Consider the following 19868-nt stretch of genomic DNA (forward strand, 5'->3'; position numbering starts at 1 on the left):
TAGTCAACTCATGCAGTGCCCCCCCCCTCTTTAGAAAGCCCTTCTGAACCTCATGTAGGAGCCCCCCAACTCACTCAAGCCTCTCCTCTAATATCTTAGTGAGAATCTTATAATCGCAGTTTAGGAGTAATATTGGCCTGTATGAATCGCAGCTCCTTGGGCATTTCCCAGGTTTAAAAATAATTTAAATGAAGGTATTGCAGACCCTTTTTCAAATAACTCCCCGAATAAATTTGTCAAAATCGGCAACAAAGTATCAGACAAAGCTTTATATACCTCATGTGGTAAGCTATTGGGGCCTGTTGCCTTACCTAGTTTACCAGATTTAATTGCTTACCTAATCTTCAGGGGACTTATATAACTATTAAGGTATACATTATTATCCTTAAAATGACTAGATCTTTGTGTTTCAGCCAGGTCTTCACCCCCATTAAATCTTCATAATATAGCTCTTCAAAGAAATGTTGAAATGCCTTCTCTATATCCTAATTATCTCCTAACGGTATCCCAGCGTTATTGCATTTTATTTATTTGATAACATTTCTTGCTAGCTACCCCCTTCATGTTGGTGTAATGACTTGTGCACACCAATTGCTGTACCCATTTACTTGATCTAAATAAATCTACTCTCTCTCAGTTAAGTGGGTCTCTTGCAAAATAATGATGTGTACATGGGTGTCTTTTAAATATTGCAATAGTTTTTTTCTTCTCCCTTTCACCCGCAGACCATTCATGTTCGAGGATTAAAAAATGTATATGGACTATCATATCCCCAGCAATCCTCGCTTGACTAGAAAAGGGAATGCCCATGGGAGAGATGTAAAGCAGTAAAAGTGTCTAAAAAAAGCGTCTAAGGTTATTTTTTTTATTTTTTCCCCTAAATGGTCCCCACCCAATGACCCTACTTCTAACCCCCTCCCTCCACCCCTGGAGAGCCAACCAATTCTTCCTCATGACCTATAGCCTTGGGGAGCTCAACCACAGAAATGCACTCTAGTGACGGAAAAAAACAAAGGAAAGTATAGAATAACCAGCCAACATGAAAAAAGAAAAAGGAGAGTAAAGAGAAGGGTCGGAAGTTAAAGGATGCCCTCAAATTCAGCTACTTATAACCATTACTTCTAGGCCAAACTACTACTGGTACCCGTAATAGTTTTTATATAACCATAAACTTCTTTATAGCACCTAAAGCTGTGCATCTTATTATACATCACTCTAAGACTGGCAGTAAATTTCAACTGAGCTGTGGCCCCCAACTTCTTTAATGAATCTATCCTATTCCCCAATTCCCACTGCTTATTTGAAGTAATCTGTGAAAAGTCTGACCTTATTTCAAAAGTTAATCCATCCTCCTCGTGCACTCTTTTGTGCTGAAAGTGTGGACATTGACTAGAATCTTCCACAGCTTACTTCTATTGGGGGTCATTCTGCAGGTGTCCCTCTGTACCCTTGGAATATCCTTGATAATGTCTTGTTCTGAATCCTCAATTTGCGTCTCTGCTTTGAACAATCTAGCCACAAATATTTCATTGTCTCTCTCTACTCCTTCTGGCACTTTCAGATTTAGGAACTATTTCTCCTCTGATTATTTTCCAAGGAATTTCTCTTGGTGTCCTTCTTCTTTTACTTTTAGAAAACGGATATCATCCTTATTGGTCTCTACTAAGGATTTTAGCTCCTTAACTGTACCCTCCAAAATGGCAGTTCAATTTGCTAGGTCGTCTAGATTGTCACATGCTACCAAAAACTTTTTTTTTTAATTCAGTTCAGAGATTTCAAAAATGCTCCTAATCTCTAAAGTACGGGCCTGAATCAAAGCCCCAACCGAATGACCTGTCCCTGCCTCTGTTGTGGAAGTTTGCGTAACTTCTAAGCCGATAGTAGACTCTGTATTTGGCAAAAGTCTTCCACTGAGTGGGGTCTTATCCCCTGGGGGGAGACTCTCCTGTTGCCAACATAACTTCTGTAGTAGGGGATCTCTGTGTATAGTCCTAATCTAGTGAATAGTCCCGCCCATGTTCGTGGACCCCGGAACAATCAAAAATAATCTCTTAAACTGTCTTAAGTGCAGTCCTGCATAGACATTTAAGAGAAAGTTAAAGACAATATTGCAGCCTATATTCACAAGGCTACACTGTCCAGTACTTCAACTAGAAATGCAAAGGATATTCCACCGATATCACATTTAACACAGTCTGCTAAGTTTCACCAATAGAGAAACTTCCCCTTCACAAAATCCTTGGAATGATAGAGAGGAAGGGATGGACAGACAAGCCCCATAGGCTCCCATTATGTGTCTGGAAAAGGGATACCGTGCCTTTAAAAAACTCTCCAGAGACCCTCGGTATCCCAGGATGCACAGCAATAGTACTTTTACTTTCAGTTCTTTTTTCCGGCTCCTGCTAGCAGGACCCTGGAACATTGAGCTCTCCCTTTTTGGGTTTAATTCGAATTTTTTGACACTTTTCAAGTTTTTAGGGTGTTCACTCGACGTCTGCCTACTGCTTCTTCCATTTGCTGGGGTTTTTTGCCAGTTTAGTGCCATTTTTCTGTCGAAAATGCCTGCATTGTTCGACAGGTGCCCTGAATGTGCCTGGAAGAAGGCCAAATCGGACGTCCACAGAGTGTGTATCCTCTGTCTCCCTTCATCCCATGTCCCTGAAGATTGCGAGATCTGTCAGTCCTTTTCCAAGAGGACCCTGAGGGACAGAGAGAGGATCCTGCTCCAAGGCCTGGATCTGAGGAAACTTCAGGATCAAGGTGGGTCTGGGCATGGGAGGACAGGATCTGAGGCCTCTGCCCGTGCTGTAGCCTCTGGGGGGCTCCCCAGTCAAGAGAAGGCCAGAAAACGGCACAGATCTCCGTCGACGGTCTCGAGATTGTTGACCACCATGTGCTCCTCGTTGACCCAGGGCTCTGGGTCGAAGCGGCGTCGCCGTTCGACGTCGAGGGGGCTGACGTCGAGACCTCGGACGAGGTCGATGTCAAGAACTACATCAATGTCGAGGAGTCATCGGCGTTGTGATGGGTCTAGGCGCCGGCGCTCGCCGTCGAGGCGACACCGCCGTTCGCCGTCGAGGTCGTCTCACCGTTCGACGTCTAGGAGCAAGCGAGGAAAAGGAGGTCGGCGTTGAGGGATGTATCGGTGTTGATTCCTTTGACGTTGAGGAAGAAGTTGACGTCCAGAAAGGAGAAGTCGACCTCCAGGAGGTGATCCAGGGCAAGGATGGCGTCCCCGGGCTCAGTGGTCAGCCTGTCCTCTGCTTCTACGAGCCCCCGGTCGCGGTGGCGCCGGCGCTCGTCTAGTAGAAGGTCTTCCTCTAGGACTTCATCGCGAAGACCTGCAAAGAAGAAGAGAGTGGTTAGATCTTCCGACTCAAAGTACTCTCAAATTTACTCACCTCCTCGGCCAAGGTCGCCTACGCCTCTGTTGCCGCAGGAGAATCCCACTCTTCCACCTCTTCCTCCACTTCCGAGGACTCATCTTCCTCCTCTTCCGAAGACTACTACTCCTCTGCCTCCACCACCTCCTCATGGTCCTCCGTCTCTTCCGCCACGGCCTCCTCCGAGGTCCGAGGTCTGTCTCGATGCCGCGCTTCCCTTCACCACCTAAGGGGACGCCACAGCCGAAGCGTCCGGTTCTGCCTCCGCAGCAGCCACTCCCGCCAGGCCGGTGGAGCGTCCAAGGCCTCGGAGGTCCAGATCACGCTCCAGATCACGTTCCGGGCGGGGACACCGCTCTAGGAGTGGCCGTCGTTCATCTACACGGTCCCGGCGTCGTCACAGAAGAGGCAGGTCGAGATCCCGTCAAACGGATTCGTCCAGTGCTCGGGAGTATTCTCCCACTCTGTCAGACTCCCCCCACACGAGAGTTTCGCCAGTGGACGACATTGTGTCATTTCACGAAGTGTTATTCGGAGGAGCAGCGAAGCTGGGTATTACCCTGACGGTGCCCACACCTTCTACGTCAGTGATCTTCGAGACCCTACATAAGCGGCAACTGTCTTGACCACTGTTGCCCTTGGTGCCGGGGCTGGAAGAACCGGCGATGGAATTGTTTCTAACGCCGGCATCAACAAGATCCGCCCCCTCACGGTTGCAAAAGAAATATAGACCACCTGACTCCGATCTGGCCTTCCTCAGATCAGACCCGGTACCAGATTCGGTGATCGTCACGGCAGCCAGGAAACAACACGCTACTACTCCATCATCCACGGTACCCCTGATAAAGAGAGTAGGCAGATGGATTCTGCGGGTCGTAAGGTCTGCAGTACGGCAGCTACGTCCATGAAAGCCGCTAGTGCTATGGCTCTCCTAGGACGATACGACCGGTCGTTGTGGGACTCCCTAGAGCAGTTTCTGCAGCATCTCCCTAGGGACAAGAGGGAGGATTTTCAGTAGATCATCAACGAGGGCATGTTGGTGTCCAATCAGTTGATCAGCGCGGCAGCGGATTTCTCGCTCTTGGCTGCCCATGGCTCCTGCCATGGGATAAATTTGAGACGTCATGCCTGGTTGCGCCTGATGTCCCTGAAACCTGAGACCCAGCAGAAGGTAGCCAACCTGCCGTTCTCTGGGGCGACATTGTTTGGAAAACACGCTGATGAGGAGATGGCCCGCATGAAGGCGGAGGCTGAAACCCTGACGGCCGTCTGGTTAGAGAAGCTGAAGCAGCAGAAGAAGACTTTCCGCCCCTTCCAGAGGCGTTTTGGTGCACAGGGCAGGGGGCAGGGTTGTCAAACTGGCCAGCAGCAACATCAGCAGCAGCAGTACCTGAGGCGGCCTTTCCAGAAGCGACAGAGGGGCTGAGGTGGCCAGCAGTCCTCCTCGACGCCCAAAGGCCCGGCTGGGTCTAGGCCCTGAGGTGCTACTTCCTCCTCATCCGTTACCCGCTCTGGTGGGGGGGGAAGCATCCAACAATACCTGGCAGAGTGGAGAAAAATTACTCAGGACAAGTGGGTGCTGAATATTGTTTTACAATGAATACAGTCTTCGTTTCACCACCCCTCCTCCAGCAATTCCACTGGTTTGCTCGCAGTTCCAACTGCGCGAGCTTAGGCCGAGGCCGATATCCTGTTAAGAAAAAGGGCGATAGAAGACGTCCCTTTGTCTCAAAGGGGAAAGGGTCTTTACTCATGTTTATTCCTAGTGCAGAAAAGGATAAGAACGAGTTCAGGCCCATTCTGGATTTGCGACAAGCAAACAAATGGATTGCAGGGAAAAGTTTTGCATGCTGTCTTTGCACCAGATCTATCCTCGGCTACTGGCTTTGCGCGATTGATCTGCAAGATGCGTACTTCCATGTGCCCATTGCACAGAAACACCGGATGTTCCTGCGCTTCCTCGTCGGCACCAACCACTATCCGTACACCGTAGTACCGTTTGGACTGAAGTCTGCACCCAGGACTTTTTCGAAATGCATGGCTGTGGTGGCAGCTCACCTGCGCAAGACCAAAGTGTTTGTCTACCCTTACCTGGACGACTGGTTGATCAAGGCCTCCACCTTCCAGGAAGCACAATTGCACTTCAACAGGACGGCCGTATTGCTGAACCAGCTGGGGTTGCACATAAATATGTCCAAGTCTGTCCCGATTCCTGTCCAGTGCCTCCAGTACTTTGGAGCCTCCATCGATACGCTGTCAGCAAGCGTGTCTCCTTCGGAGGAGAGACGCTTATCGATCCTTCGGAAGGCTCAGACTCTCATAGCTGCTCCATCTACAACAGTGAGGACTGTGTCTTCTCTACTGGGGTTGATGGCCTCTTGCAACTTCCACACTCCACATGCGCGTCTACACATGATGCCGCTGGAGAAATGTTTGGAGGATCAGTGGGACCAGAACAGAGGGTGCTGGGACGACAGGGTCCGGTTGTCGCTTCACGCCCGACAGTCACTGAGTGCTCAGCGGAGAATCTCTTCAGAGTTCCTTTCCACAAGGACATTCCCACTCAGACTATCGTGACGGATGCGTCTCTCCAGGGATGGGGAGTGCATTCAGACCATCTACAGATCCAGGGAACGTGGTCTCCGGCGGAGTCCATGTATCACATCAATTTCCTGGAACTCAGAGCTGTTCACTTGGCACTGAAGGCTTTTCATCTGTCATTCCAGACCAAATCCTTGCTTGTGCAGACGGACAATACAACCACTATGTATTACCTCAACAAGCAGGGGGGCTCAAGATCGCGCACCCTGTCACAAGAAGCGCAGGCGATCTGGCACTGGCTGCTAGCCAGAGGATTGACGATAATGGCGACTCATCTGCCAGGTGTGCAGAATGTTCAGGCGGACACCCTCAGCAGGTTGATCCAAGAAAACCACGAGTGGGTCCCAAACGACGAGGTGCTCGACGACATTTTCTCCATGTGGGGCACTCCAGACGTAGATATGTTCACTACCGTCGAAAACAGAAAATGCTGCGACTTCGCCTCGAGGTATTACCAGCCGGGGACTCTGGGGAGCGCGTTATGGATCAGCTGGTCGAACAGCTTTCTCTACGCTTTTCCACCCATTCCCCTGATTCCGGCGGTGTTCATCAAGCTGTCCCTGTCCAGGGCGCGAATGATCCTCATCTCTCCGGAATGGCCCAGACAGTGGTGGTTCACGGACCTGCTTCACCGGTCGCTCCTACCTCACCGGCAGCTGCCGTGTTGGCTGGACCTTCTCACGAAGTTCGGGGGGCGGATGGTGCACCCCAACCTCTCATCGTTTAGTTTGGCGGCATGGCTCCTGAGATAGTGCAATATGGCCACTTGAATCTTCCTGAGGATTGCATGGACATATTGGAGGAGGCTAAGAGGCCTTCCACTAGGACTTCTTACGCTTACAAGTGGAAGAGATTCTGCATCTGGTGCACGTCTAAGAACTATGATCAGACGACCTGCAAGGAGGATGTCATCCTTCCATACCTTCTGCATCTAGCTCAGTCTAGCCTTAATTTCCATTCCATTAAGGGTCACCTCGCTGCATTGACTGCATACAGGAAATGCCCTTCGCAAACATCCTTCTTCCAGATTCCTGTGATAAAGGATTTTTTGGAAGGATAGAAGAAGGTGTTCCCTCCTGTTCGGCTTCCTTCGCCTTCTTGGGAGCTGAATGTGGTGCTTTCCAGATTAATGAAGGAACCTTTCGAGCCTATTCACAAGGCTTCACTGCAGCACCTGTCGTGGAAGGTGGCGTTCCTCGTGGCCGTTACATTTGCCCGCAGGGTGAGTTAAATTCAGGCATTGTGTTGCCAGGAACCTTATACTGTATTTCATGCTGCTAAGGTTGTCATGCGTACTCACCCTAAGTTCCTTCCTAAGGTGATCTCTGATTTTCATGTTAATCAGACTATAACTTTACCAACGTTTTTTCAGAACTCTTCCACTCCAGCGGAACGGTCTCTTCATTCCCTGAATGTCAGAAGGGTGTTGAAATTCTACCTGGATAATACCAAGGAGATTCGTAGGTCCGACCAATTGTTTGTTAACTATGGGTCGGTCAGGACTGGTCTGGCTACCTCTAAACAGTCCATCTCTAGGTGGATTGTGTCATGTATCCAGCTATGTTATCAGAAAGCGAACAAGGCCTTAGGGGTAAGCCTAAGGCTCATTCTACCAGGGGCAAAGCAGCTACAACAGCTTTGCTTCAAAATGTTTCCATTGCAGAGATCTTCAGGGCTTCCACTTGGAAGTCGGTCCATACCTTTGCTAAGCACTACTGTCTGGACTCTGATGCCAGGGCAGATGCTCAGGTTGGGCAGGCTCCGTTGAGAAATCTGTTTGAACAGTAGTGGTGTTGTCTTTTTCCTCCACCGCCGGGTTGTTTGTGGGGATAGGCTTGCCATTCTATTCACTAGATTGACTATACACAGAGATCCACTACTAGAGAAGGAGTAGTTTCTTACCTGTAACTCCAGTTCTGTAGTAGGGGTGTCTCTGTTATAGTCATAAGCGCCTGCCCTCCTCCCCGGTGGAGAAAATAGTACTGTAATGTATGCTACAGGCCTTGCTTTATGCACCTTCAAAAAGAACTGAAAGTAAAAGGACTATTGCTGTGCATCCTGTGATACCGAGGGTCTCTGGAGAGTTCTTTAAAGGCACGGTATCCCTTTTCCAGACACATAATGGCAGCCTATGGGGCTTGTCTGTCCATCCCTTCTTCTCTATCATTCCAAGGATTTTGTGAAGGGGAAGTTTCTCTATTGGTGAAACTTAGCAGACTGTGTTAAATGTGATATTGGTGGAATATCCTTTGCATTTCTAGTTTAAGTACTGGACAGTGTAGCCTTGTGAATATAGGCTGCATTATTGTCTTTAACTTTCTCTTAAGTGTCTATGCAGGACTGCACTGAAGACAGTTTAAGAGATTATTTTTGATTGCTCCGGGGTCCACGCACATAGGCGGGACTATTCACTAGATTATTACTATAACAGAGATACCCCTACTACAAAACTGGAGTTACAGGTAAGGAACTACTCCTTGCTGTTGCTCTATGCAGGTGTCTGGTTCTTCCACTGCAAGAACTTTGTATTCATTTGGACTAATAAAGCCCAAGGTTCCTCCAGCAGCCAAAAAACCACCTATAGGCCGCACTCCAAGGTTTCAGACCACCTCCTGTGGCTCCTCTCCGGACCATTCATCTAGCCCCCCTTCGTTCAAGATATTGGATTTGTTTTTAGACTGCTTTTCAGTGATCTTGCTGATGATGGTTAGGTGAGCGATAGGCCAGTAATTGGCCAGGTCATCGGTTTCTTGTGTGGGCTTCTTCAGGAAGGGAAGAATCTCGCCAAGGTTAGGGGTGAAAGAGCTTCTCTGAAGAAGTCTTTGAAGAAAGTCAATGGTAAGACCGCATCTTCATAAGAAGTGGCTTCAAGGAAGTGGAGGACATTGCCAAAGTCTGCCACAGACCAGGCTTTCAAGGATGACCATAATGAGGTTTGGAGGGGTGGATTGATAGTACAGAGCAGACCTCTTTTCAGTTTCAAGTGTGCAGCCTACCATCCCCTCTCATGTAAATTTCAGCTTGGATGTGACATCCCGTGTGCATGTCGAGTGCGAGTGTGTAAAGTATGGAAGTTGACACAACTGTGTTGTGGTGAGAGTATGGTTGCTAGGATCAGCAAGATCCATTTTTGATGCCCCTTGTTTGACTTATATCTTCCACTGACAATGGAATGCCTGCATTTCTGGAGCTGAAGGGAGGAGATCCAGACACTAAAGTGGCGGGGAATAGAGACAAGGCTACCCTTTGAAATTCTATGAGGACCTTTTTACAAGTGATTGCTGATTGGTCTTTCTTGAAGACAGCCATTTGGTGGGGGGGGGGGGGGGGTAGGGGAGAGAGGGTGAGTCTTCACACTTCATTGTACCTATGTTTTGGATACCCCTGCTTGAAGTCAGTATGATCGCTGCCTTTTGTGAGAGCCATCACCTTGCACAATATTCTGCAGCCAGAAAGTACATTTGAAAAGGAACCACCTGAAACCAGTTTCAGATTTTTAAACAGTGGCTTAACAACCCCCTGCTGGATAAAAAAAAGTATCAAAATGGAATCTAAACCATTGCACTTATTCCAGTTTACAAGTTCTTCTTGACCAAAAGAGGTAGTTTTTTGTCGAATACTCAAAAGAGCTGCTGTGCTCCAGGATGGGGAGTGTATGACAGCGAGTCTCCCACAGATGAGGGGGACATCAAATTGATGTCAGCGCCACTTTCTGGAGAAGCAGTGGATCGGCCTAGCACCTAGAAGCCTGCATTCCTGCTCGCACAGAGGAGAAGAGTGCTTGGCCTACAGGAGGAGAGGTCACTGCTGACATGCTGGGACAGAGATGTCATCATCGACATACTGGAGTGAGCCCCGCACCTGCCAGAGACCTTGGAAACTGCAGCTTCCAAGGACAGATGACCACTTACCCAGGCTTGCTATGGTGCTTTCTTCAATGCTGACTTCCTAGTTTGATCGCAAAGCATGCACTGCAACCACCGCAGGACAAAAATATGTTCACACAGAAAGGTAAAACACAAGGCAGTGTTGAGAGACTGTATCTTGCACTAGAACTGCATCTTGAAAAGAGTAATGAGTGCTATGGCAAAATATAAACTGACCCATGGGCTCCCGCATTTAGCAATTGCTTACATAAAACAAACAGTCAACTTGCACCTAAGTCAATTCTTGCCCGATATTTTCCTGAACTACGAGGTCCCTGTAGTAGTATCGCACTTCAGCGGCTGTGCTAGCCTGCTGAGTTGGGGTAGGAACTGCCACAAATGAGCTAAGACACTATGGTGGTGGTGGAGAACCATAAGAATGGTTTTAGCCTCCATTGTTGTAGAACCCTACGGCTGAACTCCATTACTGTGTGTATTTTCTGATGGATACATCTAACTGCAAATTCCTCACTTTTAGAATATCCCCAGGTATTCACCTGAGTGCAAGGAGGTAGTGTTGTGAGGCTCTGTATGAATCCCATTCCACAACAGAAGAGATGGCTTGAGCCATTTATAAGTGCCACCTAAATGCTCAGACTTCAATTCCTTTCTTTCTGTACGCAGATATGGAGCTTGCTTCTAACTTTTTAATGGACACGTTTTTTCTCAAATACATTTTCGGTATGCAAGGGAAAGTGTCCTTTCCTAAAATTATAGGGTTTAAGCATCATAGGATCTGTCACAAACAGATGTCTGTGACCGATCACTATGAGGTCTGTCTTTGATGTTTTGGTTGGGCCATGACTTCAACTTGTGCGAGGAGTGCGCCGTAATGCACCCAAAGGTAAGTTATCGCAAAGCCAAGCTGTATATCACTAAACCCGTCAGGTAATCTTGTACGCCATGTTCCCGCTCTAAGTCAAGAGTGCGGACCAACTGCTGTCCAAGTCTGTGGGTAAGTCAAACTACAAAAAGAAAAATAAGAAGGCCAACCAGGGCTTTTCCCACTCTCCCGCTGAGAAGTTGCGAGGATGTCAAGGTGCCCCTAGTTCTTCTCCCTCGCCAAGAAGCCAATCCTGCAGCTGATTCCAGTTGACCTTGAATTTCAAAGCGCCATTGGCGATGTCACAACAGATTAAGGCTTTCATGGAAACCAGTTTGCGCATCTATGCCACCATTCTAGCTACCTCTGGCACACCTTCCGGCCCATGGATTTGCGGAGGCATCCAGTTGGGTTACTACCGACAGATTCATCCTCTGCACCTCTCAAACCCATTTCGGGTCCAGCTTAGACTTCGGAGCTGACTCCAAATTCGACTAGATATCCTGCACCACAATTCACATCAGTTCCTGCCAAATCAAAGCCAGAGGTCGTCGACCCCATTGTCGTGTCTGACTGTGATCCAAATTAGTCACAACTTCAACAGAGGTCGGACCTGCAACATGCCCAACACAACCACCTTTAGTTCACTCTGCTTCACACAAAACTACACCTTTGCGTCACTCCTTCATCACTAAAACAATTCTTGGGATCGGATTTGGACTAGAGCCAACCAGCCTTTGGTGATGAATTCCCCTCCCCTGATGATGGGGATGAATTGCTTCCTCCAAGATAATGATGATACTTTCTACTTGGACCTACAAGGGGATAGTGGATTTGACACGGGCTAAGACATGGGCCTGGATTCTCCTCTAGGTCGTTCGACGGCAGAGACCGCTTTATTTTCCGTGGTCATCAGATAGGCATCTGAAGCCTTGGACTTAAGAGTAACTTTCTGCAGAGGTAAAAACCAATGTCCTCACTGACGTTTCCGAGACCTCATTCAACAAAGCCATGACCGACAATTTCATAGGCACTTGGGCTAAAACTTGGTCCTGCCCACCTTTAATTAGATAGGTTGCACAACCCCACAGACCTGCTCCGAGTAACCTTGCTTTTTTTGAAGCAACACCCTACTCTGGAAAGCCTGGTAATTCTGGCTTGGGGAATTTATTCAAACTCATTACCTATTCCCCCACAACCTTTTTCTTTTTTGTTTTTTTTATGTAACATCCTACTCCAAAAAGCCTGGCAGTTCAGGTTTCCACTTACAGGATTAATCCAAATTTGTTTCCTATGTCCCCTCCTCGGACACCTACCACCTGCAAGATAGAGAGTCAAAGAGATTTGAGGCTTTAGGGAAACATGTGTTCTCCTCAGCTAGCTGTGCCCTTCTGACAGTCAATGCCAGCTGCTTGTTAGGTAGGTACTCCCATGCTTTACGAGTCATGGTTGTAGAAATCCGCGCTGCCGATTTCAGGGCTGCGGCGGGTCAGAGTTCTTGGCGCCAGAATCGGAGCGAGCACAAGCCACGCCCACTGACGCTGGCCACGCCCCCCTCCACATCACTATAAAATGTGCCCCCCACAAACGCGCAGCGGACGCGCGCAGCGGGCGCACCGCCTGCGCGCCGAAGGCGCGCCTAAGGCGCGCCTAAGGCAAGCCCGTCTGCGCCCGTCCGTGCCAAGACCGGGCCCAGGGCCATACCCCCTGTCCAAAACAATATAGAGAAAAGAATACAGAGATACTCCAGTCAAGAACTTCAAAGATTGAAACCACGAGCTGCATGTGCCCGGATAGATCCAAACAAAGAAGGTAAAAACTGTCCTACATGCTCACAAACTTTTCACTTTTCCCCCATTAAAAGCCTGACCAATACAACAATACCAAAATACCGAAAGCACCATCTGAAAATTGCGTTGCTCAATGTTAGATCTTTAGTCAAACACAATATACAAACAGCGGGATTAATAGATAATCATAATATTGACATACTATTTGTTACCGAAACTTGGGCGGATGAAGCATCAGACGCCGACCTGACCCTGGCTATTCCAGAGGGTTACTCCTTCTCCAGAGCGGATAGAAAAATAAAACGTGGAGGAGGATTGGCAATTATAGCAAAGAATGACTACAAAATTAAAACATCAGATAAAGGAAGCACCCCAGACTGTGAAACTTTAACATTTCAAATAAAAGTCACGAACAACTACACGTTCAATGGACTACTTATATACAGACCACCTAGTGCAAAAACGCCGTTGATCGAACTGTTAAGTCCGTTTCTCGAATCTAGCGTGATTAGTCCGGACTACACAGTTTTAGGAGACTTTAATCTACATTTAGAAAAAACCTCCGACCCGAAGGTAGCCTCATTCATTGATACAATGTCAAACTTTGATCTAAAACAAAAAGTACACGTGGATACCCATGAGGCAGGCCACACATTGGACGGTATTTTCACCTCTTGTGAAAATCTAACAAAAACAGATACCATTCCTATCCCGTGGACGGACCACAAACTAATCAGTTCCACTTTAGAAATTAAAGAGGACACAGGAAGACCTATGGAGAATATTAAGCAAACAACATATCTAGAATGGTCTAAGTTGGATAACCAGACATTCATTGATATACTGCAATCATCTTACCCTGCACTTCAAGAAAACTGCAATACAGCCTGCAAACAATTTGATGAATGGCTGGAGAATGCAGTAGAGCAAACAGTCCCACGAAAAAAAGCCACTCTAAAGAGAAAAACCCCCTCACAGCCATGGTTCTCGGAAGCACTAAGAACCCAGAAACAGACATGTAGAAGAGCGGAAAAAAAGTGGAGAACTAAATATGACACCGATCTCAAACAAGAATACAAAGCTACCTTAGCATGTTATAAAAAACTAATTATAACGGAAAAAGTAAATACTTTATCCATAAAATCAATGAGTCAAAAAACTCAAGCAAAACCCTATTCGACACTGTCAAAAAACTATCAAAATTTGAGAACAACAACTCAGAAACGCTATCCTCAGACTTCTGCAACATGTTAGGAGAATTTTTTGTCAGCAAAGTATCACTAGTATATGACTCCTTTAAAAATCATAGCACTGAAATATCCATAAAGGATAATTCACAGACAACAATCCCAGTGAGCAAGGACTCAGATCCTACCACCTTCTTCCAATTGACTCCTCCAACAGCGGAACAGATCCAAAAAGAGATCCACACCATCAACTTAGGCAGCCCAATGGACCCATGTCCATCCAAAATAATGCATGTTTGCTCCGAACAACTGAGCATAGTACTAGAGAAACTTTTTTCCCAAATCATTAAAACCAACATCTTTCCCGATGACTGGAAAATGATATCGATCAGGCCACTTTTAAAAAAGCCCAACCTGGACTGCGAAAGCCCGAACAACTATAGGCCAATAGCTAGGATCCCTTTCGCCGCCAAAATTCTAGAAAAACTATTAAATAAACAATTATCCCGGTACTTACTGGATGGCAACTGGTTGGACCATTCTTAGTTCGGTTTCCGCGAAGGGCATGGAACAGAAACCGCCCTTATTACAGCGGTGGAGGAGCTTAGACAAGTACTGGACAACGGATCGAAGGCCGCCTTGATATTACTTGATCTATCGGCGGCCTTCGATGCGGTTAGCCATGAGATCCTCATAACACGCCTGAAAACAGCACAATTGCCTGAATCAGCATGTGCACTCATCACCTCCTATCTAGAGAACAGAACGTTCTCAATAGAATCAGGAGAAGCAAAATCTAATCAATTCAACCTACCATGTGGAGTCCCGCAGGGCTCCTCGATTAGCCCCACTCTTTTTAACTTATATGTCACCCCCCTCGCACAACTAATAAGGAACTGTGGATTCACCCCAATATCCTACGCTGACGACACCCAAATTGTGGTGTCAATAAATGAAGACGTAGAGAACACAGCAGAAAAATTTCAAATCTGCATGAAAAAAATCAGCCAATGGATGAGAATAAATTGTCTAAAACTAAATGGAGACAAAAGTGAGGTCATGATCCTAGGAGGGGACAAAAAAATCTGGTCCCATTCATGGTGGCTAAAAGAACTAGGAGGATGTCCTGAACCAACGGAAAAGGTAAAAAATCTGGGAATCACTCTAGACACTAATCTCTCCTTTGACGCCCAAGCGAATAAACTGGCATCATCGCTGTGGTACATTCTAAAAATGATCAAGAAAATTCTACCCTACCTACCACTTGACTCACGAAAGACAGTGGTGACAGCATTAGCCTTGTCCAGACTGGACTATGGGAACGGCCTATATGCTGGAGCCAGGAAGAAAATTCTAATCAAACTCCAACGTCTGCAGAATGCAGCAGCCAGGCTGATATTAGGGATACCAAAATTTGAAAGAATCAGCCACAAACTTAGAGACCTACACTGGCTACCAATCGAAAAAAGAATACAATTCAAAACACTGTGCTTAGCATATAAAGCAACCAATGGAACTGGATCCCAATTTTTAAAAACTCATCTAAAACTATATGAGCCAAATAGAACCCTCAGATCTGGCCAAAAGAAAATAATCGCGGTACCAAGATTCAAGAGAGCAAACTGGGGCGGAAGAAGCTTCCTGGTACATACAGCGAGAATCTGGAACCAACTACCGCTAGATATAAAAACAAGTCCATCACTGAAATCATTCAGAAAGCAAGTAAAAAAGTGGCTGTTCTCTGCATATCCCTAAATTAACACCTCAAGAGTCAGAGTCGAATCACAGCGCCAAGACGCCTATGGGCAATTGCGCGCTTTACAAATGCACAAATCAAATCAATCAAAATCAAATCAAATCAAATCGAAATCTTGCCGGCAGGTCCAGCGGAATTCCACACCAGCTTGGCACAGACCATTAAGGATCGCAGGATGCAGCAAAATATGTCATATGGTCAGATCTGTATATGACCAACTGTTTAGGCAGACCAATCAGGATTGGTGTGGTGGTCTGGATTCCACGCGCTTCTTGGGTGACATCCAGGTGTCACTCACGGAAATTTCATTTTATGATTTTAGCCTGTTTGGGGAGATGGCCAGTTCCACCCTAGAGCGCTTTAAAGAAAGCAGAACCACAGTGCGCTCCCTCAGCCTCTCAACACCCTCAAGACAGTATTCTTGACAATTCCTCGCCTTTCGAGGCATTGCCAGTGGCTCCGCATATAGGCAAAATTAAGGCCCTTTATGCCATCAGCAGGTACATCAGTCCTTTCAGAGTTAGGGTACGAGATTCAGCAGACATAGTCTAGGCCTACAAGAACAGTGAACCTCAGTTACCTACCTACATGGCAACAGCCGCCAAGCTGATTTAGTTTGTCCATAAGGGCGCACACCCACCCTAAGGGGGGCAGAATCTGCCATTTTCACAGTGGGTTGCAGGCCATAGCATCCAACAACTGGGCCCCACATATAATTTCAAAAACAATTACGTTCTGTAATTTCTTTCTGACACACCGTATCTTCCGCCCACATTAGAACGTTTTTTGCAGGAGGGCTTGCCCATTTTGCTCCAGGACGTTCAAGCATTTTGGAGCCCTAGGAAGACCCAATCTTGGGAAATTGAACTATTTTAGATCTCTGATTTCTCACTTTCTTGCTGCAGAGGGACAGATTATAATGCTCACCATGGGACAGTTTGCATTTGTTCTGGTTCCAGGAGACTTGATGGTAGCTTTGGACCTGCAGGAGGCCTAATTCTATGTTTCTGTCCTGCAGGCCCACAGACTCGCTACATGTGGTTCAAGGTGAGCTATCTCGATCAGCATCTCCAGTGCCCCTCGGGTGTTAACGGAGGTGATGTCGATGGTTCCAGCCTACCTTAAAAGGTCTGGTGTGCCTGGCTTTGCTTACACAGACGACTGGCTGTTGAAGGTGGGTTTGCCACAGTCAGTCGTAGATCATCTCCAGATGACTGCGAACCTCCTCCCATTGTTGGGGTTTACTATCAGTGTGCTGAAGTGACACCTGACTCCTTTACAGAGGCTCCCTTTAATCTAAGACATTCTGGATATGATGTGCTACCAGGCCTTTCCTCTGGATCGGAGCGTCCAGGGCATTCACCCTACGTTCCTGGTGTTTCGGCCTCAGTCCTGGGTCTCAGTGAAGGTGGTTTTGAGGTTTATTGGACTCTTGGCCTCCTGCATCGTGCTTGTCGACCATACCAGATGTCATATGTGGGTCTTCCGTGGGATCTAAGGTCTCATTGTGCCCAGCACAAAGAGAACCTATTAGATTCCATCCAGGTTTGGAAACTGCTTAAAATCTGCAGTAGTGGCTGCTTGATCGTAGTTGGGCCATCAGCAGGCCCCTTTTACTACCTCACCCAGAACTGATGTGGTGACAAATCCATTGCTACTAGTTTGAGGGGGTCATCTGGGAAAGGTGGAGATCAGATGACTCTCGTATCTTGTGGAGACCCTTCTCCACATCAACCTCTTGGAGTTTCAGGCTCACGCTTCACCACCTAAGCTAACTGCACCACAGCAATTCGCTTGGTTTTGAAGGCCTTCCTGCCGTCCATAAAGGGAACACTGGTGCAGTTTCTCATAAAAAATACCACTGCCATGTGGCATTACAACAAACATGGCAAAGTGGGTCCTGGGCCCTCTGCCAGGAGGCGCTGCACCTCTGGAACTGGATGAATTGTCAAGACATTTCCTTGATCACACATCACCTTGTGGTATTTTTAAACACCAGGGTGAACGAACACAGTTGGCACTGCCTATCTGATCATGAGTGGCAGGTGCACCAAAGGTGCCACAGGACATCTTCCTGCAATCGGGAGAGCTCTACCCAATCTCTTTGCCACTGCCAAGAATGTACCATGCCAACACTTTTGTACACCAGAGTTCCCAGGAACGCTCTTGCTAGGAGACTCATTCCTTCTAGAGTGGAGGATAGGACTTCCCTCTGCCTTCCGCTACCTCACCTGCCCATAGTTCTAAAGAAGTTCAAGAACGACCTGGCCCAAGTCATTCTAGTGGCCCCTGATTGCGCTGAGAAATTGTGGTACCCTGAACTTCTGGACTTGAACATCTCTCCTCCGATCAGGCTGCAGCTTCAGGAGGCTCATCTGTCACAGCAACAGTGTAGGGTCGTTCATCTGGGCCTGTACGTTCTACACATCTGTGAGTGGAGATTCAGTGGTGGCAGGTGACTGTATTTGATTTTCCTTCCAACGTTTTGGATATCATCCTAGCAGCCAGGTGTCCTTGGATAACGTTTGTTCATGCCGGAAGCTGGGATAAGCGTGTGACTTCCGAAATACGGATCTGTTGCAGGTTCCTTGCCATTTTTTCTTTCATAGGCCCAGTAAGGACTTGCAGTGGCACTGTTAAAAGTATACCCAATATTAATGAGGGAATTCCCTGCCTCCTCGTGTATCTGCCTATTTTGATAGCAAAGGCAGGAGCTAATTGGCCTGTGATAGACATGCTGAATGTCCCCTACCCATGATGAGGGGTAGGGTCCTAGAAATTCTCCTGAATACGTGCATGTGAAAAGGGTGAAGAATAATTTATTCCAAACATGCTCACACAGCAGTGGATGACCCTGTGCATACTTTGGGCATTGTGTACATGCATGATCCAGCAGTCCCCTTTGTACTTGAACCTGTGCAATGCGGGACTGTGTACCTGCTACCATAATAAAGCCCCAACGATGCAAATAGATTGTTCCAGATTGTGCTCTCCACTTGACCATGGTCTTTTCAAAAGCCCATGTTAAAGGTGATTTGCCTTAGGATCATAAATTCATAAAAGACAGAGTTACAGTGAAAATGTAATGTAAAAAGAGAACATAAGAAAATATATAACAATATCATTGCAGAACACATGAATCAATAGGAGACCAAAACGACTGAAATGATTGTGAATTATGAGTGACGCCTTTAAGAGATAGCTGTGCACCTCTCCTCGTAAAGGTGATCCATGACCACCAAGCATGGACTGAAAGAGAAGAAGCATCTTTCCCCCTTCCCCTTCCTCTTTACTTGCGATTTTCTTTTTATTACTATATATCACTATTGCGTATTTTGGTTTAATGCATTTCTTATTGATTATTTGATCACTTACGCTTGTAACTTCCTTCTTCTTTTTTGTATTGTACTTGTTCTTTTTCATTTTGTCTTAAAACTTAATAAAATCTTTCCGAACATAAAAAAAAGTGATTTGCCTTATAATCCTTTGATAGCTTCTTAAATGTCTCCACAGAGCACTCTCATTGGATGATGTACATTTTCTCTGTAGTTCTGGTGCCTGGAGGTACCACACAGAACTGTAATTTATATTACTGACTGCCGCTGAACTGATGATGGAGCACCTGGAACAGATACACTCATGAAATTGTGCTCTTTTGAGGTGAAATGAGGACAAAAATCAATAAAAAAATAAACACGCATGTACATCTTCGATAGATTTATAGTTGCACACCATTTTCCATCCTGTAGGATGGAACTAGTTCCTTTGCTTTCTCCCAATCCCGGAAAAAAAAACTAGCATATGTAGCCATTTCCTTTACAAAGATGTTCGAATGTGGGTTTTTGAATACATAGAAGTGGTGCTCTAGAATGCAGTAGTTTATAAAGAAAGGAATGTGAGGTTCAACAGCCTGATGATCCAGGTTCTAAATGATGATATAATCTACCAAAAATCGGACTACACAATTAGTGCCACAGGTAAGTAGGCACTTCCTAATCTGATTTTATGTTAGGTTGGATATGACTGTCCTGTGACATTTCTGTTATTTGTCAGTTTACTAAACTCCTCCCCACCCATCTGTGTACTTCCTACAGCACGACAGTGACATCTCAGCGTACACCTATGAGCGTACTTTAATGATGGAGCAGAGGTCTCAGATGCTGAGACAGATGCGCCTGTCCAAGTCCGACCGGGAAAGAGAGGTAAGAATGCCCTTTCTTCATTTGATGTGCCTTATCTAGGGTTAAGTCAACAGCAGTTCTCTTTGAATTATTCTTTCATCCAGGATTCAAAATTGTGATACCTATCAAGTGGTGATACATAGTAAAGTAAAAACATGAACTTTTCAACCTTTGTTATAGTTTTAAAAAAATGTAATCAAAACATTCTTCATTTTACCAAA

The 19868-nt window shown here is 46.5% G+C and overlaps 1 protein-coding gene across 1 annotated transcript in view; it reads left to right on the forward strand.

The window, feature by feature from the left end:
• The window catches only part of LOC147665773 (solute carrier family 12 member 6-like), a 164512-nt gene that overhangs the window by 36019 nt on the left and 108625 nt on the right, over nucleotides 1–19868 (forward strand). Inside the window, exon 5 of the mRNA XM_086949490.1 lies at nucleotides 19561–19668. Within this exon, the coding sequence (XP_086805616.1) occupies nucleotides 19561–19668 (108 nt within the window). The remainder of the gene's footprint in view (nucleotides 1–19560; nucleotides 19669–19868) is intronic.

The sequence above is a fragment of the Lissotriton vulgaris genome, unplaced genomic scaffold, assembly GCF_964263255.1.
Source record: "Lissotriton vulgaris unplaced genomic scaffold, aLisVul1.2 SCAFFOLD_622, whole genome shotgun sequence".
In the NCBI taxonomy this organism is placed as follows: domain Eukaryota; kingdom Metazoa; phylum Chordata; class Amphibia; order Caudata; family Salamandridae; genus Lissotriton; species Lissotriton vulgaris.